General features: G+C 44.2%; 1 protein-coding gene across 6 annotated transcripts in view; it reads right to left on the bottom strand.

Annotated features, from left to right (window-relative positions):
• ZDHHC3 (zDHHC palmitoyltransferase 3) overlaps positions 1-26,475 on the bottom strand; it is a 30,557-nt gene extending 4,082 nt beyond the window's left edge. The window contains exons 1-6 of one of the 6 annotated variants that reach the window (XM_031590355.2): positions 26,425-26,475; positions 16,037-16,366; positions 13,636-13,760; positions 9,575-9,671; positions 7,693-7,774; positions 5,011-5,141 (exon numbers count right to left, since the gene is read on the bottom strand). In XM_031590355.2, coding sequence (XP_031446215.1) covers positions 5,011-5,141; positions 7,693-7,774; positions 9,575-9,671; positions 13,636-13,760; positions 16,037-16,342 — 741 coding nt within the window. In that variant the 5' untranslated portion in view covers positions 16,343-16,366; positions 26,425-26,475. Of the gene's footprint in view, positions 1-689; positions 2,357-5,010; positions 5,142-7,692; positions 7,775-9,574; positions 9,672-13,635; positions 13,761-16,036; positions 16,367-25,002; positions 25,080-25,109; positions 25,152-26,335; positions 26,356-26,424 lie in introns of those variants that run through there. The other 5 variants (XM_090142421.1, XM_090142419.1, XM_031590354.2 and 2 more) reach the window with 5 other exon arrangements.
• Positions 26,476-26,525: the final 50 nt, after the last annotated feature.

Below are 26,525 nucleotides of genomic sequence, written 5' to 3' on the forward strand. Positions count from 1 at the left end.
TATGCCATACAGGGTGCTGGGGGCTCTGGCTCAGGAGCAGTGACCTGCAGACAGCTCTCACGACTCAGAAGGAAGGCATTTGGTTCTTTTCATATGCTTATAAAATCCAAAAGAAAGGCACAAGCAGAACTGGCAAATACCATAACTCCTCCTCTCCACATCTGTGCTCCCATTTCTGTCAGCTGCACCAAAGCAGAACCAGCTTCTGAAATCAGGCGGTGCTGTTTGGGAGAGCCAGCAAGCGTGCCTTCCTCATGTTGGTGCTGAGCCACACTGCACCAAGTCACACTCTGAGATGCACAGTGCAAATAAACCAGAGAACACCAGTTAGTAAGGCACACACAGGCACCAACAGACATCTCTGCCAGCTCCAAACATCAGAAAGCTTGCCTGAAAAATACAATACTGGGTAATACTTCAACACTTTGTCTTTGTTTGAAATCTCAAATGAGTAATTACATTTTTGTTTTCCCCACAATGATCTAAAAGCCAGAACAATGCAAGCAACCTTCCTTCAAAATGCGTAGTGAATAACAGGACATAAAGTAAAACTAGAACATGCAATTCAGCAATTAATTATATTGTGAGATGCATTCATTCATTACCTATCTGGGTGACAAAAGCAGCCCTGTTCAGACCAAGCTCAGGAAGCCATTACAGATTTTCCCGAAGTTTCAAGAAATTAAGAACAGCAAAGAATTTTTTTGGAAAAGTTTTATTGCATTTGTTTTCCATATGGAAGCATTGACAGATTGAAAAGATGCAGCATTCACATTACTTCCAAAATGAGACATCCGCTAAATTTCTCCTTCCCTGATTTCCCTCCATCCCCCAATGGCTTTGAAGCAGTCTGAACACATCATCTTCCAAAAAATACGGCTTTTATTTAAACCAAGGAAAGAAAAGATTCCTTGGAATTCCTGGACACAGCTGATGTGTAGTTTTTCCTTAGTTCGCAATATTCTGATAAGTCTATTGGAGTAATGATCCAAAAATATAGCAAAATTCCTGCCTGAACACAAGGTATCGGTCACAGTTATGAATGGTTTGGCCTTACCTGTTTCTGGGATGCCTTCTGTCCCTCCCTCTTTCATCACCACACAGTCCATGAAGTGCACATGCTCCTTACCACCACCAGTTCCCAGCTTTAACATACATACACATTGTGTGCATTTGCACACAGGTGTGCATATACATGATAAAAGATTTACAAAGCTCTACACCAGGGCGATGCTAAGAATGTAGAATCAATCTCCCTGGCATAACGACACATCCCACCAAGGTTAGTCTTTATCTGTCTGCCTCCAGGCATTCACATCAGTTTTTAAACACTAGTTAACAGGTATTGCTCCAACAACTCATGTACCGAGACAAACACACACCAACATGATACTGCTGCCATTCTAAGCATTTGAAAATCAGATTCTTCCTCTTTCTTTTCTGCAAATGTAAGGCATTTTAAAAATCCACAAAGTCTTCTAAATCTGCCACAGTTACCCTAAGATGGCAACAATTTCCTGCGCACAAGGGAGGGAACAGACAAAATAATGCCAGAAAGATGAAATCGATTTTGTAGCTGGAAGGAAAAACGAGGGGGAAGCAGTGTTGGCAATGTTTGTTTTAAATACTTTAACTGCGTGCAATCACCAGGTCAACTGGCTCTCTTGCCGTGTCACGTTCTCGTCTTGAGCCTTTTGATAAAGTGAAGGGTCTACTTCCCAGTTCAAGTTCATTTCTGAAAGAGCTGCGTGCTCCTTCAGGAAGTCCAAAGGTGTCTGTGTAGGACTTGGCACTCATATGTCTTCCACAGAGCTCAGCACAGTCAGGAGACAGCATGAAAACCTACTCAGAAGAGGTGGGTCACAATGGAGAAGGAAAACTCCCTTCACGTTAGTTATGCCATACAGAAAGCAGAGAGAAACAAAGGCCAGTAAAGTTAACATGATTAAGGAAAAAAAAAAAAAGAAGAAGAAGAAGAAGAAAGAAAGAAAGAAAAGCAACAGCAGCAGTTTCAGCCAGAGATATAGAATTATCTGAAGTTGTGGAATACAGGGCTTTTTTTTCTCTGCAATTATCAGCCATTCATTAGACATAAAAAAAAGTTTGTCTTGCTTTTCGTTTTAAACATTCATGGAAAATTTAAACAGTAGTGCTGCAATATGTTTCTATCTTAGTGGAAATGCTGGTCAAGAATTCCTCAGACCACATACTGGTATGGGTCTGCTTTTCCTTGGTCTGGTGTTGCGAATGGGCTAAGCCATGCTATAGAGAACGGATGGCCAAATACTGCTTTCATGTTCATCCATTTTGTTTTTTTAGCCCATCTTCTCTCTTCCTTTTTCAATTGCTCTATTCCCTGAAAACAGAAATATCACATTTTCAGTCAAACGCTCAGTTTTTGTCGCTCTGGGTTTGTGGAAAGGTCTATTCTCAGTTACCCCTTATCCAAAGGATGGAGTAAGAATGTTAAAATGCATCTTTAGAGCCTCTCCTCTCTCCATTGCTTTATACTACTACTAATAGTACTACTAATAAAATGATAGAAAATATTTCTCGGAAATAGAAGTGTTTTAATTTTGTTCAGGCCTGGAAATTTCATCAAACCTTTTAAGACCTGACCTCCAATTGCTTGTATTGTCAATTTAAAAAACCCACCACATAAAACCAAATACAAAGCACATACTTTCAGCACATGGCTGGAAGCATTACGTGCTAACGAGACGGGAAAAAAAAAAATTAGAAGAAACAATCATAGGTTTGCAGACAAAAAAACCCAATGAGATAATCTCTATAATGCTCCAAGATTCACCAAGCAAGTTCAGGAAGTTCAGATTCACCCACGGCTCCATGTGGCTAAGTCTACCTGGTGCCTCTTCATGTTTCATTCAATCACTGCCAAAACATGCATGGGCCAATAGCAGGGAGAAAAGGTTATATAAGATACCAATTGGAGAGAAATCATTAGCATTGTTTAGTAAAGGTTAGAGGGAAAATAAAAATAAGCCATCAAGCAATCAGCTGGAACACTCACTGGTCAGTCATTTTTAAAACAAAAACCAAGAAACCCCACAAACTCAAATCTGTGCTATACCCATAAACACGAATTGGGTCTTCCAGGTAAGCTATGACTGGCTGCCACAGAAGCAAAATTAACTGGTGCAGTCACTGGAGAGCATTATTTTTCCACGGGTAGTGCTGGCAGGCAGATTGTTATGTTCTTTAACTTATCATCTTTTGCAAGGTAAGCTTCTCCTGACCTTCACACCTCTCCTGTGCTATAGATCAATGCACTGTAATACATCTGTGAGTCTCAAGTTACCAGTTCTGGGTGCTCTGCAAAAAAAGCTCAGACAACTGCAAGAGCTGCAGTGACCCCTGAGAATGTCACCTCCAGAGGTAATGGCACAATACTGGGGATCTGGGTGCCTCCAGGCAGAGAGGAAGCATCCCAGGGGGCCAGCGTGCACAAGACAGAAAAGGAGGTCTCCTGGGGATAGGAAGAAGGTGAGAAAGGTCACAACACAGTCCTGTCTCTAGAATGTGACATAAAACTCTGAAAGGGGCCATATCAGGTAGAATTTCACCTGGAAATATCCTGCACTCAAAACAGATTGTTTGCCAGACCCAGCTAGCTCAAAGCTAGCAAAATTAACAGACAACACAGAAGCCTCCAAAGAGCAAAATCTTTACTGCTGAGAATTAAAAAAAAAACAAAACATAAATCAAAAGCAAACCTCCATGACCAAACGGGGAGTGCCCATATCTTTAATTTTAGTTTGTGGCTTAAGTCCTTTCACATCTAAGAGCTTCCAGAATTTGAGGGGATGAGAAATGAAAGAGACTTATTTGTGTACCTGACTATGGGAAGCAGCTTCTAAAAATTCCTGCCAGGTTTCAAAGACTGAGAAATTTGGGTGATTGTTTCACAGACAGCATTGCTAATTTACACACTTATTGATTAACTCAGGCAGGATCTTGTTCCATATGACACTGTACTCTATCGTGGAGGTCACCCTGGCAGGATGATTAGCTGCAGCCCTCCTCTGAGCACAGAAGAGCCACAGTGTGAACATCAGCCTTTTGCAGAAGCCAGGCAGAAAAACATGCACTGTAAAGAAGGCTCAGGAGCGATGGGTTCTTACACACTGCAGTGACAGTCACAACTCTCCAATGGCAGCCAACATATTTGTTCTAGCTTCAAATGGCCATGAGTAAAGCGAAGGGTAAGGACAACTAAAGGAGGCAGGGTACTCCGGTCCCTCTTTTAAGACTGTAACTTCTCTTCAGTCACTCCAGTTAATTCCAGTCCTTTGATGTGAGTTATCGTATCTCTGAGCATGCTTGGTGAAAGCCAGCAGCATTCACATGTGGGAGTATCACCAGGAGGCACCAGCTCCACCTTTACAAAAGTAGCAAGTGCAGCGACACAAGTGCAACAACATTACTGTGTCACCTCTACTGTGATGTATTCAAACATGGTGGCTTTGCAGCAGGCTGTACCCACCACTACTGGACTGTATTCCATTTCCAGGAATGTCTCAAGTTTCCCCTGCTGGTCCCCCCCCACACACACTCCTTGAGAATGGATTGTGAACAGATTAACAAGCCAAAACTGAAAATTTTCTAGCACACAAAGCTGCACGTTGTGACACCAGCAGGGACACAACAAAAATCTGAAACACCAGCCTAGCAGCACTTCATTAAAGAAAAAAATATTCCTGAATCTACAGTTCTTGAATCTGTACAGAGTAAGCCCCATTCCCAATGCCTTACCTTACCCGGGGTAATGTCAGATCCCACAACATCCCAGCCAATAATTACGTTGGTGGACACCACTCCTCACAGTGACTTCCAGAGAGGACAATTTAGCACTATGCTGATTCAGCTGGTTACAGTGGATTTTTCCTCAAAGGGTACACATGAATTCCCCGTGCAATGAGGCAAAACCCCATAACTCTTTCTATTAATGGTGAGAGACAAGGCAAAGAAAAGAGGGTGTGGAACACCCACCGTTTCATCAGTGCAGATGGAGTGTACTTGGGTCCCAAACATAACCGATGTGAAGATGAGAAAGAGAAGTGCCTCAAAACACAAGAGGATGAGAAGGATCACTGTGGTTGGTGGAGAGAAGGAGCTGCATTCTGTGAAGACAAAACAACAGAGTTGGAAGGGGAGAGATCAGGTAGTGCAGCAGCTGCAAAACACCCACTAGGCCATGAGTTTCCAAAATAAACTACATGGTGATCATACTCGAAAAGGTGCACAGGGAAGCTCAGACTTCTTGAGGATGCACTACAATGAAGCAGTCACTCCTACACGTTTAACAAAGCAACAAGAAAGCACCACAGGGTTTTGCTGTTGTTAAGCAGCAGATTCCTTTTTCTGTGAGATGTTTTCCCAGCCTGCTAGTCAGGAACCCATTCTACTCTCTTTCACTTATAGCACGGGTGTCAAACCTTTTGGCTTGCCTGGGCTGCACTGAGTGAAGGGGAATTGTCTTGGGCCTCATGTAAAATATATAATAAAGTAACAAAACTTAAGTTTTTATATATTTTTTATTAAAATGTAAAAAGCAGAGAGGAGCAAAACCATAAAACTAGTGAGATGTTTGGCCCTGTTTTTATGAAACCGATGCATCAGTGTCTGTTTCAATGGAAGTGGCTGCAATTATTAGTGAGTTCTCAAGGTGCTCATCAGAGATTTTTGATGAAATGTTATTCTTCCTGTGATTCATCCTTGCAAACAACTGTTCACAAGTGCACGTACTGCCAAAAAGCAATGATGTGAATAAGGCATGATTGTGAAGCACAGGATATTTCTCTTTTTCCTTCAGAAAAGTAAATGATGTCCTCGTAATTGCATCCATTCTTTTAAGGAACTCCTGGAACTGGTGACGATTCAATCCATTGGACTTTATGCAATTATTAGCTTAGATAATTATTTGCATGACATTATCTATTTTTAAAGCTTTTGCACATTCATTTTCTTGCATATATGATGCAGTGATATTTCATCAAGTGCCATTTGTTGGTGGCAGTTGCATCACCTTCTATTGATTTAATAAATCCTCCCCTTTTTTTCTTTTTTACCAGCCATTGCTGGTGCACCATCAGTAGCTATACCACATCATATCTGCCACACTTTTCAAACACTGCTTAATAAGCACACCATCAGTAAATAGCTTAGATCTATTTTGCTACCACGTGACTAGCTCTTATAACAGAGTCCATTTGAGTTTTACCCTTATTAAAAAGATTTTGTTGAGACTTCTTTTTGGTTCCACTGTTTTGTCTTTACAAAGCATTCCCTGATACACATCAAATTTGGCAGCATGTTTTTGCAGGTAATGTTTTTCCAAATTGTAATCTTTGAAAACTATCACCATTTCTTTACAAATTGAGCAGAGTGCCACGTTATTTGTCTTGAAAAACAAGGACCCATCTGTCCATTTTTTTTGTTGAGCACACTTCCTTTGTCCATGATTTTTCTTTTTCTGGGTTCTGTTTTCTTCTGAGATGCTGTGAGGTAGGTTGAAATATTAGTATTGCCAATCACTGCATTGTTTTCAACAAGTGCCACATGTACTATGCACATGGCATCATTACAAAAATATTAAAAAAAGATGAGTATTTCTCCCATGAGCAGATGTGAAGCTTCAAGAGATAAGTAATAATCAGGCACAACCAGCAAAAATGTAAGGCAGCTGGAACAACAAATCCATCTCTTGTAATTGCCCTCTTCTGCTGCCAAAACCTGGGACAGGTGGAAAACTGCTTCCCCCACAGACACAGGCTTGAAGAAAGGGAATTTTCCTTTGATGTATCCTTCCCTCATGGTCCTTGCCACCATAGTCAAATCCAGATGTTCTCAGTGCCATTTGGCAGCTGGTTGGCAAAGTTCTGAACTGCAGAATAACCTTGTCAAATTCAGCTTGTGAGTGTACCCATCCTCCACGTTATTATAAACTAATAAAACCAGTCCTTAAGCACAATGACACATTTTAAGAAAAGGGAATTCTAAGAGAAAGGAAGCTAATGCCCTTCCAAGAAACGTGCAAGCTGCACACACAACTTTTGGCACCTGTCTCATTAACTCAGCATTATCTAGAGGATTTCCCATACTCACACTTTTTAAAAACACATCTCAAATGCTTATGTGAAAACTTGTTCATTTGTTGCTCCAGAACAAGGGCTGGCAGTTTATTTTGGTTCTTGTTGATTTTTTTTTATGTGTGTGTGGAAAGGAATTGTTTGTTCTCATGAGGGTGGATTTTTGGATCTGAGTTAACATGTTTTCCTGGCAGTCTTGCAAGAATGATTCACGTTACCCTTTTAAAAAGAGCATACACATTCTCCTTATCTTGCTTTGGCATTCAGGAAATCAGTGCTGCATTTAGGGAAACAGTTTACTGAACACATAGTATCTAGGAGTCTTTATGTCTCAGCTTCCTCTCAGGCAGTATCAGCTCTAAAACAGAACAGGACTTTTCAGGGCAAAGATCCTGGCAGGTCAGGAAGAATTATGAACTTCCAGGATTGATCATTAAAAAAAAAATAAATTGAAGATCACACAACAGAGCTTTGATACCATTCTCCTAAAGATGATACAAAAGGGGTTACAAGTAAACTGCATTATAAGGTCTTTTTCATACGCTAATCTGATATTTTAATGAGATGCTTCATTAGTACTCACTTGTCCAGTCTTCTTCAAAGCAATACAAGAAGTGAAATCCCACCATAATTAGAGCATGCAGGGAAATCAGTGCTATATACATCTGGGAAAAAAAAAAAAAAGAAAATGGATGTAATATAGGCATCAGGCAAAGACTAAAATGCTCATTTTCAACAACTTAAAATCAAGTGCAGTGTTCAGACTTAAAAGAACCCTAAAACCAAAAATCAACAACCTCCATCCCCCAAATAAAGCAACCTGAAGGTGGTAAACACCAAAGTGACACCCAACTCAATCTGGCCTTACCAAAAGCTCCAAGGGCATGGGAAGAAGTAGTTTAATTGGAAGCCACGCAGACACAAAGCCTGGTGTCCTGCGCCTCAGTGTGGCCTTGCAGACAGCATGCGGCCCTTCCTCTGCTGAGCACAGTGCAGCTCTCAGACAGCAGCAGCTCTCTGACGTTGAGGTGTCGTGCTGTCAAAGCTCATGTCCGTGCTCTCAAGCACGAGAACACTACAGTTTACCAGTGAAACAACAGCTGATTTGTTTTAGCCACAATAAGCACTTCATCTATTTTCCAATTTGAGAAAAAGGATTTCATTTTTTTCCCTTAAATAAGTGTTTTTCCCTGAGGCAGACACTGGCATGGAAAATTCCTGTCAGCCTTCAACACTTTGTACTTAATCCATTTTTTTTAAATCCTGTCTTAGCTTTGCAACAAAATACTTCAAGCTATTGGCAGTACTACGCTACAGTTTAGATACAGGGCTGGAAGGATGACTCTCTTGGACCTAGAGACTACTAGGTTGAGGGACATTTTGTTACAGGGTGACCCTGTGGGAGCAGAAAAGGGTGACAGGAGAGCATTTTGTCTCCCCTTGGAGCTGGAAGGTGCTGCCATGCTTTCATCTCCATCTCCCCAGGTCTTAAAGAGAGTAAACAAGAACAAAACCAAAAGAATAAACAAAATCTTTTGTTTCTCTTGCAACTACACTGGCTGTTTAATACAGCCCACTTGAAAGTAATGGCAGTTTTAAGGGAAACAGAAATGCTTTTGATATGATTAAAGCATCTTGCTTACCCCCCTACAGTGAAAACAACCTTGCCCAAGGGAAAGAAAAGGGGTTTTGTTCTGTAACCCACATCCTAACAAACCACACTGTAGAAAATAAGTTTAGGAGCAAAACTTCCCTCTTAATTCAAAATTTCTCCCTTTCTAGTTGGTAACACGAGAATACGCTTCCTTGAACCTACACATTTCTCCAAAGACTTATTAATAAAATAGGGCATCACTAAGAAGCAGCCTCGCAACACTCACACTACTCCCACAGGACATTTGCAGCCCTTTTGATGAAACAGATTTCCACGCTCCCATATAAGTAGTATTCGAGTCTGTGCTCCTGCTTTCTTACACATTATGCTATAGAAAACAGCACAAAAAGTCAAACATCTCCTCGGTTTTCAAACACAAAAATAAACTGCTTGCAAGTAGAACGTGAACAATTCCAAAGGGGATGTAGATTTCCCTCTCCTCGCTTAAGACGAGTCTCAGTCTCAGACAGGTGCTCCCACGAGGACAGCATTTAGGTACCCTATGTATGGATTGCAACTCCACCAAACACAGAGCAGAGTGAAAGAATCAACAAACCACGTGAATTGGGAAACAGCACGCCAATCACCTGACAAAACAAGCCTCACAAAGCCTGGCAAACAATTTCTGTTCTGCCGTTTCCCAGTTGCTATATTGTGTGCATTCCCTAATTAGAAACAGGAGTCTGTTGGAGTTCCCTGAAAAGCTCTTCTGAAACAGGAAAGAAAAGCAAGCCAGCATTGAAGCTGCTTCAGAAATGACACATGTGGCTTCACACTGGACAGCCTCAAACAACACACGTGAAATACTTACTGTAAACAGTACAAAGTACTTCTGGTTATTCTCTCCTACGCAGTTATTGACCCATGGGCAGTGATGGTCCATTTTCCGAATACACCTCTTGCAAACACTGAAAGACGACAGAACTTTATTTATAGCACATTCCATTCCAGGAATACAAGATTTCACAGAAATTTTAGGAACACAAAGAAATGAAAGAACCAGAAGCGAAACATAATGAGGTTCAACAAGGCCAAGTGCAAGGTGTTACACTTGGGTCAGGGCAATCCCAGGGGTTATACAGACTGAGAGCAGCCCTATGGAGAAGGACTTGGGGGTCCTGGTAGATGAGAGGCTGGATGCGAGCCAGCAGTGTGTGCTTGCAGCCCAGAAAGCCAACTGTGTTTTGGGCTGCATTAAAAGAGGAGTGGCCAGCAGGGGGAGGGAGGTGATTGTCCCCCTCTATTTGGCTCTTGTGAGCCCCATCTGCAGTACTGCGTTCAGGCCTGGGGCTCCCAGTACAGGAAGGACGCAGAGCTCTTGGAACAAGTCCAGAGGAGGGCCATGAAGATGATCAGAGGGCTGGAGCACCTCTGCTATGAAGAAAGGTTGAGGGAACTGGGCTTGTTTAGCTTGGAGAAGAGAAGGCTCTGGGGAGACCTCATTGTGGCCTTCCAATATTTGAAAGGATTGTATAAACAGGAGGGGGTATGAATGTTTACAAGGGTGGACAGTGATAGGACAAGGGGGAATGGTTTTAAACTAAGACAGGGGAGGTTTAGCTTAGGTATTAGGGGGAAGGTGTCACACATATTAGGGTGGTGACGCACTGGAACAGGTTGCCCAAGGAGGCTGTGGATGCCCCATCCCTGGAGGCATTCAAGGCCAGGCTGGATGTGGCTCTGGGCAGCCTGGTCTGCTGGTTGGCAACCCTGCACATAGCAGGGGGGTTGAAACTAGATGACCATTGTGGTCCTTTTCAACCCAGGCCATTCTATGATTCTATGAAATCAGAACCTCTGTAAATTTACTATTCGACACATTAATATTTCTGGTTCTCTCTCTGTCTGCTGAAATCAGCCACGCAGTACAAAATGACCACTGTAAAAAATTCATGTCAAGCAATACACATTCCCATAATGTTATCAGAGGTTCTGCCAAAATACAATTTGAAAAATACATTCAGGCAGATGGAAAACTTGTGTGTTAGTCTGGTTTTAATCTAGTTAGTTTCTGAAAACATTTACAGATTAAAGACTAACCAAAAATCCCACCTACAACACAAAGATGTGAAAAACAGCTTATAAGCAAAAACACTTTCCAGAATTATTAATCATAGAATCATATCATCATAGAATGGCCTGAGTTAAAAAGGACCTCAAAGATCATCTAGTTTCAACCTCCCTGCCACTGGCAGGGTCACCAACCACCAGACCAGGTTAATAGTAGGTAAATGTTTATTTGCTATCATTATCTGCTAGCAGGAGCTTGTGAAGAACAAAACTGAAGCAAACATGAGAATAGACTCTTGAAAACAAGGTAAGCCACACTCTGGATTAAAACAGCCAAGGCAGATAGTCAGGAAGACATGACCATGGTATATATCCAAGGTACAATTAGATGTTAAAATACTTTACAAAACCACACTAATAAAATCAAAATTCAAGTTCTTGCCAGCAGGCACACTGTGGCTTGAAGTCAAATAATTAAAAGACTGCTACTTTGTCTGAACATCATTCTCCTGATTAGTCAGGAACTGCTTCGAGCCTCATAATAAAAGAGGTCTTTTTCTCTGCTGCTTTCTCATATGATAGCAGGCGAAAGGCTGTCTCCTGATACTGCATCACACAAACAAGCACAGAAATCAAATATGAAAAGGCATGAAACCCCAAAACAAACGAACAATAGCCCCATCAAAGGGAGCAGCAGCAGCGATCCCAAAACAATTCTGGCAGCTCTGAAACAGGAAGAATTGAAGGCTGCCTCATTTTATTTTCATTTTTCTTCTCAGAATTAAAAATATTTTGACCTTTAATATAAACAACAATATCCAAACACTTAAAGAGAGCCTCAAATAAAAACATAAGCATGTTCTTATGAGCACCTATGAATAAATAATAGAAAGCCTCTCTCTGAACAGCCCTACACTTACTGCCCAGAGGGAGGAGTTAATCCCAAGGAGCCTTGCCATGCCTGGGCAATCAATTAGCTGCTACAGTCCTAATGCTAAGGGAAAGGCTGCCTGGGCAGGCTGCCAGAACAAGAGCTCAGGTAGGCACAGGTAGCCTGTTACCTACTGGTCCCAGACACAGTAGACAACAGAATAAGCCTCATTTTGCTAGAATAAGCAACTCAAAAATGTTTTTGAGCTATGTGGTACTCAAATCAGGTTGTGTTGTAAAAACAAGTTATCTGCCTGAAAATTTCAGACTTCAGCAGGACAAACATCAACCTTTCACCCAGAAATAAAGGAAAGAGGCAGAGGGAGAAGGGTGGATGGCATAAAGCAGAAGGGTGCCTCCCTGTACTCTAAATTAGTTTGTGTGTTTTTCTGTGCGAGCACACACACTTCCCTTCAGTTGTGAAGCAGGTTGAGCACTAAAGCAACCCCCACAATTGCTGCCAGGTCCTAGTTCCCCAAATAGGGACAGCCTGAAGCAGTTAAACCAAAGAGCTCCACAAAGAAGGCAGCTAAGGCTGGAAGGAGACTTTCTCTGCTTGTGTACCAAAAGGAGGTGGCTAAGAGGCAGGAGGTGAAACTAACTGAAAAGGAAGCACAGAACCAAGGACCAAAAGTGGTCAACAGCAGGGACTGCCCATACTCTAAAATACACTCCCCTCTACAGCCCAGCTTCCAAACACTGGAAGGAATGCTGCTGGGCACCAGGGACTCATATGAATCAAAAAGCACTGTGGTCCCTCATGCACACAGCTAGCAACAACTCCTGCTGACGCACATGCGCAGACTTGGGGTGTGAAAGTCGAACAGATCTCCACAGGGAACATTGGGCTGAAGATTCTCAACACCATTAATGCACAGTGGATGGGTTTTCCAAATTTTAACATCTATAAAATTAACTCAAAGAATGGAGAAAAGAACTGTGGAGATGAGGTTTTGTGTTTTGCCAAACAGCCTTTTTCATTTGCCTACAATGTGAGTCATCAGCCAGACAGCATTTTAGCTGTGAAGCTTCATTCATAATTGAAGACGTGTCAGAGGGGATTTTACAGCGGCATTAATAAGTGATAGGAACGATCACATTGCTCCTACTGAATAACCAACTCTTGAGCTGGATTACAACAAAAAGCCAGCAACAAAAAATTTCCACACTAAAGCTCTAAGATCTGAAAAATGCAAACAGCAAAGCACATTTGTTCAGCTCAGTCACATCTATGTATTTCCCTTCCCACAAGACCTCTGCCTGAATCCAGTCACCACGACACGAGCTCTCTCAGTATACATTGTGGTTTGGGGGTAGATAAGGAAAGGATACCAGTGCAAATTCATTAACTAATTACTGGAAAGCAGGTTCACTTGTTTTAAAAGCAGAAGAAAATGTTAGGAAGTAGTTACTTTTTTGCTCACTGCTTTTAGTACTAAAAAGCTCACTACCAGTTGCTTTCTTCTGTTACCCGAACTTCAGTTTTAAATTATCATTTCTAAATCTACAGACAATAGGTCTGACTTAAAAATAAAAAGACCATTGACCTTTGAGACATTTATGTTGCATGGACTTTTGGTGTTTAATGAACCTTTTAAAGTCACTTTAAGTCTTTTTTCACACGATAGCCAGTACTACAAATCACAGAACGTCAATTACAGGTGTGAAGCAGTGCTCATGTGAAGTGTTTCTCACTTTGCAAGAAGTAGCCCTTGCCTGCTGAAGATGAAAATGTTCCTGAAAACACCTGAGTTTTTTTTTTTTTACACAGAAGCTTGAATGTGTCTGCCACTCCAGGCAACAGAATTTGAATGCCAAACTCCCAATTAAATCACTCAAGTCTCACACTCTAATAATAAATTCAAGCACACAGGACAATTCTTGAGGTCCACAGGTATTTGATAAAAGAGCAATCATCAGAAAAGACTTTACCTGCAGTGATGTGCTCTGTCAGGTTTGATGCTACAACATTTTGGGCACTTGTAAACCACCTGTCCTGGCTTCAGCTGTAAACTCTCAATGAACTCTTTTGTTGCGTTACCTTTGGGCACAGCACCCTGCAGAAAAGGAAATCAAACAAAAAAATTATCCTGTGAACACTGTCAGAGCTCAGAATAGTAGAGATGATTCAAAACTATGGAAGAGGAGGAAGACAAAATAGGAAAAAAAAAATCTCTAATATCAACAGGGAGTTGGGAAGAGCAAGAAGAAAAAAAAGTTAAAACAAGGTGGTCCTAATATATAGAACAATATATTTAAACATCACTTTTAAAAACAAAATAAAGCAAGAGTACTACATCCTTACAGAAGGAATCAGTCTTTTGTAATCCCACAGTAATCTTCAAATATTTAAGAATTTTTACCCCTCTCCACACATCTATCAATGCATTTTTCATCCTAATGTTTCTCATCACAAGTCGAAGACAGCAGATGTTTTAATTGATGTAGAAACAGCTACTTCTGAAGTACCATCCTGTACAGCAGCAGTTGCTGATAAGCATCTAATACATTTATAGCTATACTTCTGTTGTGTATTTTATATTTAAATCAGGGTGTAACGTTCTAACAGTGCACTTTTTCTAAGTTGCCCAAGTAAGACTAGGCAAAATGTTCTGGTATTATAAGGCTTTCCTGGGCAGTCTTGAGATTTTTCTGCACAAACCTCCCAACAGTCCTGGCCAATCTAGGACTGATGACCAAGACCAGTTTACACAAAATACTACAACCAATGCTCTCTGAGCACACAGCAAAGTTCCAAACAAGGAATGTTTTTAGGGAGAACACAAAGGAAGCAGTTCCTGAAAAGGATGATATGCTATCAATTCTGAAAAATACAGGTGTTCATTCGTTTTTGATAACAATTCCCATTTCTTTGCAGTGCTCTGCTTCATTCTTGATCCCAGGTGTGTCGCTGCTCTCCATCTCCCAGCAGCTTCATCCCTCCCAAACTCACACTGCCCGCCCTGCCTTGCTGCACTCCCTCCCTTTGTTCCCTTTCCATTTTGCCTAGCTGATCTCTTTCTAAAAATCTCTATGAAAAATAAAACAAAATCTCACTTGTTCCCTCCATCCACACACAAAAATCCCACCAACCAACACAGTGGGAATTAAGATATCTTTTCCAGATTCCTCTGTGTAGATTTTATCTGTTTCTCTGAAGCTGTGCTTACTCAGCCTGCTTTAAAATACAGCTTTTGTTTCAAGAGTGACCACTAGCTCTGCAAAATAACACCAGAGACCCGAAGATCCTCGATATCAAAGCCACACAACATATAATAATTAACAACAACAATAACGCTTATGTAACAAAAATTGCTACAACCTTGTATTTGTGAGCCCAATGACCAGAAGTTTCAGCACAACTACTGCTCAAAGTTCTGCTCAGAAGCAGTAGCACACAATGCGACAAACTGCACAAACTGCAAAACTACCCCAAACCAAGCAATTTCTGCAGCTCTGCAGCTTCTTGGAAGAACTGAAATATCAAGCAATAAAAACTGCACTGAAGTTTTAACAGCACCTAACAAGGTTTCAAGTAGGAAATGACATTTGGAGGGAATAATTTGAGTATCAGGGATGCGTTGCCATTCCCAACAGCAACAAAAAGACTCAGGAGGAAGGAGAGAAGGAATCTAAGCTTGTTTTTCCTTCCACAGTCTAGTGTGAACAGGGCTTTGAACTGAATGTACTTTTCAGAGGTTGATAAGCAAAATAAGCACAAGCCATTCAGAATAACCATTGCAATATTAAACTATCTCTTATTAGAGAAGCAGTGTCCTACAAACAGAGGTAAGGGAGTGCCACAATCCATACGCTTCCTGTCTGCCCAAGAACTTTCAGCTGGTAGCATGCTTACATACTATTTGTTCTTGCACATCCAATAAACTTCATTAAAACACTAGTGTGAGAGATGGCTGCATGGCTTTTTAAAACTATGCGCATTCTGTTCCATTCTGCTGAAGTAGTGCTTGCCAAGGCAGATAACCAGAACCAGCTTTTCCTGCTTTGCTGTTTTGCTGTTTTGTCAAGACATGACAAGCCACAAACATGAGATCCAGGATTTGAGAAAAGTCTCGGGGAGAAACGCTCTCCTCCTCAGTGCAGAAAGAGAAGCTGCTCTCACATGGAGAATCTACAGTTGGGTCCTCAAGTTTGCATTTGACTTGAGTGGGATGAGGAATTAGCCTCCCACATCAGCAGCCTCTCTCAGCAGGCTGACACGCAGAAGTTATTTAAATCTGCCACTCACTCAGCAACCGAGTTACTCAACACTGATCAGATAAGAAAAAACACTGCCTTTTTCTTCCCAAGACATGCAGAGAGAGATACTTACTGGATCTGTCAGCATAGCACGAAAATGTGAAGCCAAAGCGAGGAACGCCAAGGTGTTGAACAGCGTGCCATTGATGACACTATAAACATAATCTCTTGACGGAACTAGCATGACAAGAAGGACTACAAAGTCAGCATAGAACACCAGCATCCAGGTGACGACGGCACACGCGATACCACAGCCATCTCGAATAAACCACATTGTTCCCAAGGAAGCGCGGCTAGGAGGTGGAACACACTTCTCCGGCTGGAGGTATTCGGGTGTCCTTTCAATATCTCTGAAGCGGTGGACTGAAGAAATCATCATAGGCTATTATGTCCATACTTGCATCTGAAAGAGAATCGGAAACAGCACTCACTGCCTCGCAAGGCCCTCTGAGATCCTTTCACACGGCAGGATGGGATGGTGTGAGACATTCCCAACTGCAGAAACTGAGTAGAAACAGTGAAAAAGATAAACCAAACAAAAAATAATGGCTTTGGAAGCCAGACTCTCATACTTATCGGAACACCTCTTACCCAAGAAGACTCTCTAAGTGCTTTTAAGACTTGCTTAACCACACACTGACTCCAGCCACCCCCACTGAGGAAAGGCAGCGAGCACTCTGATGCAGAGCACAGTGACCAGGTGGTGCCAATAGGAGCGGCTGCAGAAACACGTGGGAACCACCTTGGGGAAAAAGAACAGAACAGAGCCCCTTCTGCTGGGTCAGGCCCAAGGAAGAAAAGAGAGCCCGGGGGCTCAATCTGCACAAACTGCTGAGCAGTAGCAGCAGCAACTCCTGCAGCAGCAACCCATGCAAAGATTTTTATAGAACTCTCCAGTCTTGCCTGGACTGTGCTCTTCCCTCCTTCACTGGCTTCACTGCCCCTTGGAGCCTGCTGCTCCACATCACTCCATCCTTCAATAGCGTTTGCTTTGCTCCCCTCTGGAACTTCTGGAGGCTTTGCAAGTGCCATTCACACACCCTGCCACTTCTAGGGACATTCCTCAAGAAGTGTTTGCACAGCATTCAAATCAGTCAAATGCCACGACCGCTGTGTCAGCACAAAAATGGGCTTGGCTACAAAATACACTGAATAGTACGTACCCAGCAGAAGGGCTCAGCTGCCTGCCCCATTAACACATAAGGGCTGGTTTCATCTCTTTTCAAAAAACAGCACTTGTTTCCATTTCAATTCAGAGAGAGGAAGGTGATGCTCACTGCTAGATACATTTTCTGCCAAAAAGGTCACACTGAAGCTATTTTTGCATTCAACTGTTAAAAAAAAAACAACCCTAAAACATACTACTGATAAGACAAAATAGATGAATTTTATAGGAAACACAGTGAGATCACAAAAGCATCCAGAACCTCAAGCTTCTCTCAAAGCATTTATGGCTCAGTTCTGTCCAGGAGTTGGAAAAGCTTTATTTCAGAAGCACCAAGCTCCACAGCCATGCTGTTACCCTATCTGGACAGTAATGGGGATGATAACTTGCTTTTTTGCTGTTATTTCAGGAGGACCAAATTCACAGAAGGACATCGAGTTTCTCGTGGCCTAAGGTTAAGAGTATTAATGAACAGGGTGATTAATTAGGTATGTTCTTCTATTTCTGCCATTAACACACAGTATGCTACCAAGTGAAACAACTTGGGATGTTTTAGGAATCTGATAAGAAGTCATATGGGTTAATGTTATAGCCTTCCAACTTTACAGATATATCATACAGAATAGAAAAATCAAGATTAAAGGAGTGCCTGTGTATCTCAACTACTTTAGTGAGGAAAAAAATAACAAAACCCCTCCTTTGCAAAACTCACCCATCACACTGCCATTATTATTTTTTTAACCACAGCTATAGCTAAAGCTCCTGACAGCAGACACTTCAGGGAGAGAAGCTCTATCATTTCCAGAAGCAGTGATTACCCTTACAATCTGCTGGCCTAAGTTCTGACAGATCCCCACCTACCAGCAAACCCGTATCTTTTCCCTACACATTCACCATGCATGCAAGGATACACATTCACACAGACTTCAAAAGTGTTTTAAAGACTCCCCTCCCTAAGATAACCGCCGACCTTCACTGCATTGGTTAATAAACTTACTAGAATTGTTACACAGGTTTGCCAGTTCAAAACAAAGCTGACAAAAGACTCATGCCTGACAATGGTATTTTAACTGACTGTAACATAATGCATTAAAAGTATGAAAAAACTGCAATTCAGATGTTCAGCTTTCAAACTAAAGTTTTAGACCTGACATGTGAGGTACAGCAGCAAGCTGGGACAGCCTCGAGCACTGACTTTCAGGATTTTCTGCCTAGATCCTGTGAGACACCTTTGTATTTTTTTCCCCCTGGTGTTTTGTTTTCCAAAGCAAAGGAGTGAAAGAATCACAAGAAAAGCCAACTCCTACCAACAGAGGAATGAGTTTGACAAGTCACCTTGAGGTCAGTCTTGGCTGAAAACTAGACCAATGCATACTGATTACAGCTGTGGGCTGAGCCTTGTACAGCACACTTCTGCAGACAAACAAAACGTAGAGCTAAAGCAGAAAGCTCTTTCACTCCAATGGAAGTTATCCCAGAAATAAAGCACAAAATAGAACTATTGCTATAGAAGTGCCAAAGAAGGAACTGGTAGGACCTCAGAGGCACAGTAGGACCCTGGAAGCACCTGAGGGACCAGTTTCTGCACTACAGAAGGGAAGCCAGTAAGATGCAGCACAGGCCTCCAACACTGACTTCTGGCTGGAGGACAAGTGTGTTACTGAATGCACTCAGTTATTTAAGACTGCTTTCAGAGTCATCACTGAGCAACAAAATGAAAAATCAGTAACTGGTATATGAACACTATTCATTTCTTGAGAAACGCTTATGTATTTCTGTGTTATTTGTATGGAATTTACTGTGTTGCAGCTTTGGCCCGCTGCCCCATGTCCTGCCTGTTCCCATCCATTTGACTCCCACACTTTTGATACTTATAAACAGTGATGAAATCCCAGCCTTCTCTATTCCAGGCTGACCAGTTCCAGGTCTCTGAGCCTTTCCTCATAAGGGATATGTTCTATCCCCCTCATCATCTTGGTGGCCCTCCAGTGGATTATATCTAGAAGTTCCCTCTCCTTCTTGAACTGAGAAGCCCAGAACTGAACACAGTACAATGTGTGGCCTCACCAGGGCAGAGTAGAGGGGGATGGTTACCTCCCTCCCTGCTGGCCACACTCTTTTTAATGCATCCCAAGATATCATTGGCCTTCTTGACCACCAGGGCACACTGCTGGCTCATGGCCAACCTGCTGCCCACCAGGACCCCCAGTCCTTCTATGAAGAGCTCCTTTCCAGCAGGTCAGCCCCTAACCTGCACTGACACATGCAGTAATTCCTCCCTAAGCACAAGACCCTACACTTGCTCTTGTTGAAGATCATCAAGTTCCTCTCTGCCCACCTCACCAGCCTGTCCAGGCCACACTGAATGGCAGCACAGCCTTCTGGTACATCAGCCAGTATACTCCTCCCCACTTTGCATCATCACCAAACTTGCTGAGAGTGGATTCTATCCCTTCATCCAGATCATCTAACAGTCATGCTATTTGAGCACAGAGTCTCAGCTCCCCTTCCACATGGTGAATTTTTTTAATTCCTTGTTCTGACCTACATAAACATCTTTTTGTTTATGCTGGCTAACCTGGAATTTTCATATTAAAAAAGAAACAGGGATTGTGGCATGGGGGAGTAACTTGCCCTGGCAGCCCTGCCCTAGAATCACCCTGCACAGGAGCTCAGTTTGTCACACACAGCTTGGGTGTGTCAGCTCCTGTCAGCCCCTCCTGCTCAGGTGAACACCAATGGCAAGGATCTGATCACTGCATCAGGCTGCAGGAAAGCCAGCAGGTATGTCAGACAGTGACAGCAAATGCATCCAGTCAGCTCCATGTCACAGTGAAACTTTTCTTTCTTATCTGGAAGGCATTTAGCACCACAGGAATAATCAAAGGAATATGTAATATACACATTACAAATGTAAACAGTAGGAATTAAAATCCACTTCCTGCTACAATGAATGCATATGATACACAGTTACACCTTTCATAGATTAAGTAACTGTCTTTTGACCTGACATCAGTCATGTCAAAAAAAACCAACAAACTATTTCTAATGGCTTGCAACTGCTGAACAATATATTAAGAATGCATGAAGAACCGAACTGGGCCTTCATCCAGTGGGTACTTGAATGCAGTTTGATGTTCTGACCTCACAAGACGTACACTGCTCCCCGTCATCTGGCTGATTTGTATCTAATTACTCATACTGGGAAATACCTCAGTATGACTTGCCACACTGCACTATTACTGCATAGACATTACAAGTGTTTCCCCTATTACAAGTCCATTCAACATTAAACTGTGGGGAGGAGTTACCTGCACGGACTGTCAAGTTCTGCCTGTTGTATTAAAGTGATTTTAAGGGAAAGGAAAAAAAAAAAAAAAGAGAGAGAGAGAGAGACCAGGGCAAACTCTGTGTCTTTCTAGAGGGTTTGGTTATTATTACATTATTTAAGATAAACACATTCCTGAAGACAGTTTTTCTAACACAGAGAACAGTTTACTGACAGCATTTTGAGAGCCGATAAATAATTATCAGGTTAACTTTTAATTGTCATCAAAAGGAGGAAGCAAGCATACATTACTGGTCACAGTGTATTCACAACTGCTACACTAAGTGATCTTTAGCCACTGGACATTCTCTGTAACAACACCAGTAAGCGACCTATACTTACATAAATACACGTACAAACTGCAAGCTCATTTTGAAGTTCATTTCAGTCTTCAGACATAAAATCACATTAATGAAAACATTAGGTATTTAATCTTTCTTTGCAACAGAAATGAAAGTGTGTTTTCTAACTATTACCTTTGCTTCTCCTGCCACACTTTCATACAGCCCAGATTTAACAACAAGCCTGTCAGAACCGTCCAAAGCAAGTTCCAGCAGGAATAACAAGGAAATACCAATATTCTGTGTATTTCCTCTAATGGTTTCTGAAAACTTTTATCTGATCAACAGGAGTGGAATGAGAATGCTGTGAAATTTTGATGGTCTCCTGCAGATCCATCCAGACATCCACCTGCCTGGCACTCTGCAACTCCTGGCATATAGAACCTCGGAGGGTCAGCGGGACACTCCCGTGAATGGCAGCTAAAAAAAAGCAAGCCTACTATCAGCAGGTTTAAATTTGCTATTGAATTGTACTTCCATCAAAATGTTTTCAAGACTCCACATACAGTTCAAAACAAAACAGACCCAAACTACCTCTCTCGGGTTAAAATGGTATAGGGAAGGGTTAGGCACCAGGATATTAGCACTGCACCAACTACACACTGTTTGACTCAGATCAAAACAACACAGGGCAGAGTCCGTTCTGCCAGCCCTACTGTAGCCACTCCAGGAGCAGGGGAACAGCATTACGTCTGGTAGAAACAAGCTTAGATTTTTCTTCTGGAAATTCAGGCCACACTTAGGAAAACAGTTTCAGCCTAATGAGAGGGTACAAAGAGGGAATAACCTCAATGACACCTGTCAGATCTAGGAACTCCTGCCCCACGGCAAACACAGACAGGCTGGGCAGGGGTGGCCACATAGGGCACAAACCCCACAGTTTTCTCACTGACACCACTGCAAAAAAGTAGCAACTTCTGCAGTATCAGTGGAATTCCAGTAGTATAATAGTAAGAAAAATAAGGCCACGTTTTCTTAATTAAAAGAATGTCTGTGGTACACAGGCTCTAAGGACAGATGGCAACAGCTTCCTGGTTAATGCCTATATCATTTCTGTTTAACCAACAAATACGCATTGTATAAATAAATTATAATGCAACAAAGACTCGCCTGAGAGTCTTGAGTAATTGACAAATAGCTGCACCTCCACCTACACAGCCTTTTTGCTGTTGGCCTGAGAGCAGGAAAAGAGGCAATGAGAAAGCGGTTCCTGTCCAAGGTACACGAGCAGGGAGAGTGACTGAACCAGGTGATGAGGAGATGCAGGTCACACGGGCAGTAAGGAATCAGGTCAGGCCCACGGTCTGATCCCACATTTAGCCATGTCAATCAGTAGTTGTCAGAGAGTTGCAGAGATGTCAGACCCTGTGAGATGTGACAGGAGCTGCCCCAGTTTGGATGCTGACTCAGGACTTGACAGCAAGCCACCGGATCAAGGGAATTCGAATTCTCCATTTGTCCTGCATCAGCCTTTTGAAAAATGGGAAAGACAGAAAGCAAACGGGGAAGATTTGCCTATACAGTGGGTATTGTTTTTAATGCTTGTGTTAAAAACCACACTGCTTTCATGGCATAAAGAATGTATTTTCCAGAGAAGCAGAAAATAATTGTCGGTTTTTACACGTTAACTATCTCAATCCACAACCAGAGCCATCCCAGCCTGAAGAATATTCTGAATCCTACCTCCAGTGAGCAGATGTGCCTGCTCACTCAGGTGAGCCCAAGACTTGGCTCTTCCCTGCCACTGCTGCAGGCCCTCCAGAAGCACAAACCAGTCTCTCAGCTTCTCCTATTGTTTCCCCACTTTGGCCTACACTTCTTCCTTACCACATCAGGGACTTTTACAAGTGGATGAAGGCTTCAAGGCATTCAGATTTAAAATACCTAAATGCTGCACCTAAACAATTAGATACAAAAGACACGGTGTACATTAAGTAATGCACTGATGAAACAGCGACTGAATCACCTCTAGCTTGCAGAGGCCTCAAGTGAAAATTGGGGCTGTCACAACCCAACTCGATGATGTTAAAAGTTATCCAAGGGAAGAGCTCTGATGCCACTTTGGGAACTGGAAAAACCTGCATGTTCAGAGCTGCCCTATATTAAGGGCTTTCAAACAAAGAACTTTTCAGTTGGCAAACAGCATTACTTTTGCTCAGTGTTCTGCTGGCAAGCACAAACGGTCTCTGTCTTCCATTTTCTATGGGTAAACATTAATTTTGTTATCCTTTGAAATACTGAGACACAGAAATCAGCCTAACTGCAGAACAGAATCTATTGCCTGTCTATTCCACGTTACATTCAGTGACCCAAGTAGTCACTGCAAAGATCAAAGATGTGCATCACATACCACCCTTACCCCTGCTACAGCCTCTGACCTCTGTGTCTCTGTTGGAGTACTGCAGCCTTTTTACTAAGACTGGAAATAAGGCTGCAACTGTTTGTTTTATTATGAAGTAGCACAGTGCTTCACATTACCTTTATTCACCCCTGCTGCTTCAATCTGTGCCCATTTGTTCTAACCTCCAAAAGCTGCACCACATTTAAGCCTGGTTCCTATTGCAAAACTCACAGTTGAACTTCACAAACACACCATCCACCACCAGGTGAGCAGCACAAACATCAACAAGAGCCATGCTCTTCCTCCCATTCAAATTCCTTCCTCAGCCACAGGACATTAACACTGAGCTTTCTGCACCCTTCCTTGCAATTAGAGCTCACGGAGCAGCGGTACCCAAGATTTGCCTGGCTGAAGCTGCGGCCCAAGGCACTGCCAAGCACCTGGTTCCTGGGGCAGTGCCAGAAGCAGTCCAAGGGAGGTCTCCTGCCCCTGCATAGTGGTCATCCTCTGCATACTGGCTGGGAGCTGGCACTGGTTGGGGCCTTAGTGTCTGCAGATCTAAAGCTGCCATCCTCCTTTGGGCTCCCTCTCGAAAGGGCAATGTGTGAAGCGCGCCTGGCAAGCTTGCTGCACTGCAGCTCCAAGCAAGGTGCAGGCTACCTTTTTTTCTTCTCATCCGCACAACCCAAGAAACAGACAGCTCTCATCAGGAAAGCTCTAACTTCTCATTTACTCTAAAGCAATGTGGAATTTCAGATTAGTTATGTGCATAAAACAAATGTGAAGCTCTGGGTACCACATCATTCAGCTCTGGTTTGCTTCAGCCAGCTAAGCGCAGGGCAAAGAAAATAAAAAAGGACAATGTTATACATTGTCATGAATTGAATTACAAATCTTCTGCTCTCAGGAATGCAAAAAAAAAAAAAACCCTCTGTATTCCAGAGCATCATTCCAAGAAAGAGGTCACTGTACACTACAGGGAGACCAGGGGAACCATACCCTGACTCACATAACACCAGTGTGGGCTGGCTGGGCACAGCCACACACGTCAGATCAATGAGCATGGCTGCCCATTGCCAGCACCACTGTCTCCTCAATGAGGCTGCACCCCACTACAGTGTGCCCTAACAGCAAGGCTGCACGAGCACATTTCTGTGAAATAATGCAACACATGGGTTTAAACCACAGTGATCACACAGAGCTGCTGTTGGAGCTGTGCAGAAAGCAAATATCCTAAGAAGTGCTGGGGTTTGTCAGAACAGAGCCATCTCTGCTTGGGTTGTACGTGTGCTGCCATGGGCTCGGCCGGGACACGGCAGGTGTGTTTTGGCTGAGGGATGTGGCACTCATCTTTCCCCAACCTGCTCCAGCAGCTGGAGTAAGTCATGCTTTGGCATTGTCGTCTGTCACCTAACAAGCAGTTCCAACGACAAACGCGTATCCTGTCTGCAACCACACTTCTCACAATGAAAAATGGCAACAGAAACGCACACGGCGATGCGCTGCCCGTGCCAAACGCTGCTGGAAGTGCCCCCAGCCTGCAGGCACATCGCACAGCCGCCGCTTTCCCGACCAGTAACCAAACGGACGGAGCCCGCAGACCGTACCCCGCCCCGCGGGATGACAAACGCCGCCGGGCCAGAGGCAGCGCTCGGAGCCGCGCGGTACCCCGGGACACACCGCGGTGGGGAGGGAGGGAGGGCAGCGCGGGCAGCACGCCGCGGCCTCCCCGCGTCCTCTGTCACGGGCCGCTCTCGCTCGGAGGCGTTCCCGGCCGCATCCCCCCTCACCTCACTTCACCTCGCCTCACCCCGCCCGCCCGGCGCGGAGCCCCGAGGCCTCGCGGAGCGGCCCCGCCACCTACCCGCAGGCCGCCGCCGCCTCCCATCCGCCCCGCCGGAGCGGGCGCCCCGCGCGCGGCACCGGGCCCGGCGGCGCGCGGCCCCCCCTCCCCAAGCGCCGTCCCCTTACGCGATCCCGGCGAGGAGGTGGGGCGGCGCCGGAGGAACCAGGAAGTGGCGGCGGCCGGCCCCGCCCCGGGCTCTGGGCCCCGGCACGGTGCGGGCAGCGGCTCCGCGCAGCCGGTCAGCCACAGCGGGCACCTGGGGCCGCTGGGTTTGCTCGGCGCTCCCCGTTGGCGGCTGCCGCTTGCGGTACTCGCAGCTTCACCGGGCAGCGTGAGCTTCTGCGGGCTCCCTGCCGGTTTTTTTTTAATTTCAGCCAACACAGGTCATCCGTCTGCTGAAAGGACATCGCTGTGTCCTTGTTAAAAACGACAGCGCATCCTTTTGTCCGATAGCCTTCACGGCTGCCTTGCCTCTGAGGAGTTCAGTCCTCCAGGGAAGCCATCCCCCCCTAAAAGGGGCAGTAATCTGCTAGCCCTGGAGGCTGTGTGAGACAGTTAATCGAGCTGGATCCAGAATTCCTGTGCTTGTGTAAAGCTACTTGCCTGTAAGCAGTGAGGAGCTGCTGGCTGCGTTTCTGGACTGCGCCAGGCTTTGGCCATGCTAGGTCAGCTCCAGGCTGGGACAGCAGAAATGGAGGAAGCAAGCTGCCCCTCCTTGTGTTTGACCACTGTGGGTGCAGCTGGGAGCCAGGCAGGACCAGAGCCAGAACCTCATCTCACAGTGCCCTTCGTGGGAAGCGCTCAGCAGCGCACCTGCAAACATCTCCGTTCAGATGAGGAGCTCACTTTTGTACAGAGCCTTCTAGCAGCTTGTCTCACAGTGCACATCAGAGCCAAGAAACGTTCCACGAGCCCAACAGAGGCTCTGCCTGCCTCTCCTGCCTGTCGCCTGCCCGCCTCCACAAGACCAGCCGGCGGCTGAGTACCCCATGGCCAGCCCTCCCTGTGGGGCAGTGCTCAGCACACCACAGGACAGCAGGACTTCCAGCAGTACGTGGCCCAGAAGCACGCCTGCCCAGCTCCCATTGGCACTGGCATACGGGCCGTGGGCCCCCCTCACCTCACACACACCTACGTGAGGCTTCAAGGCAGCTTCAAAGTAGTTTGAAAACGATACACAAGAGCTGTGCTGAGCGTGTGAAACTTACAACGTGAACTAACCGTTGTGAAACTTTAATGAAAGCTGCCAAAATAAACAACCCTCAATTACCACGCAGTGTCAAGCCGGAGCCTTTAATCACGTTCCCACACCACCAGCACGGGGCCAGCAGTGCTTTCCCCACCGCGATACCTCCATGAGGTAAAACTCCGTATTTCCTCACAGTCTGAGCGCCGAACGGGCCTTCTCTACGCGCTCGAGTACCCTCAGGCCGCTTTTACCTCAGCTAAGGGCACAAACAGAAGACAGGACCCGCCGCGCGGCACGCGCCATTTCCCGCCTGCGGAAGTGGGGCGGTGCGCACGCGCAGAGCCCGCCCCCC

This window comes from Phasianus colchicus, chromosome 6 (genome assembly GCF_987193195.1).
Source record: "Phasianus colchicus chromosome 6, bPhaCol1.hap1.1, whole genome shotgun sequence".
Lineage (NCBI taxonomy): Eukaryota > Metazoa > Chordata > Aves > Galliformes > Phasianidae > Phasianus > Phasianus colchicus.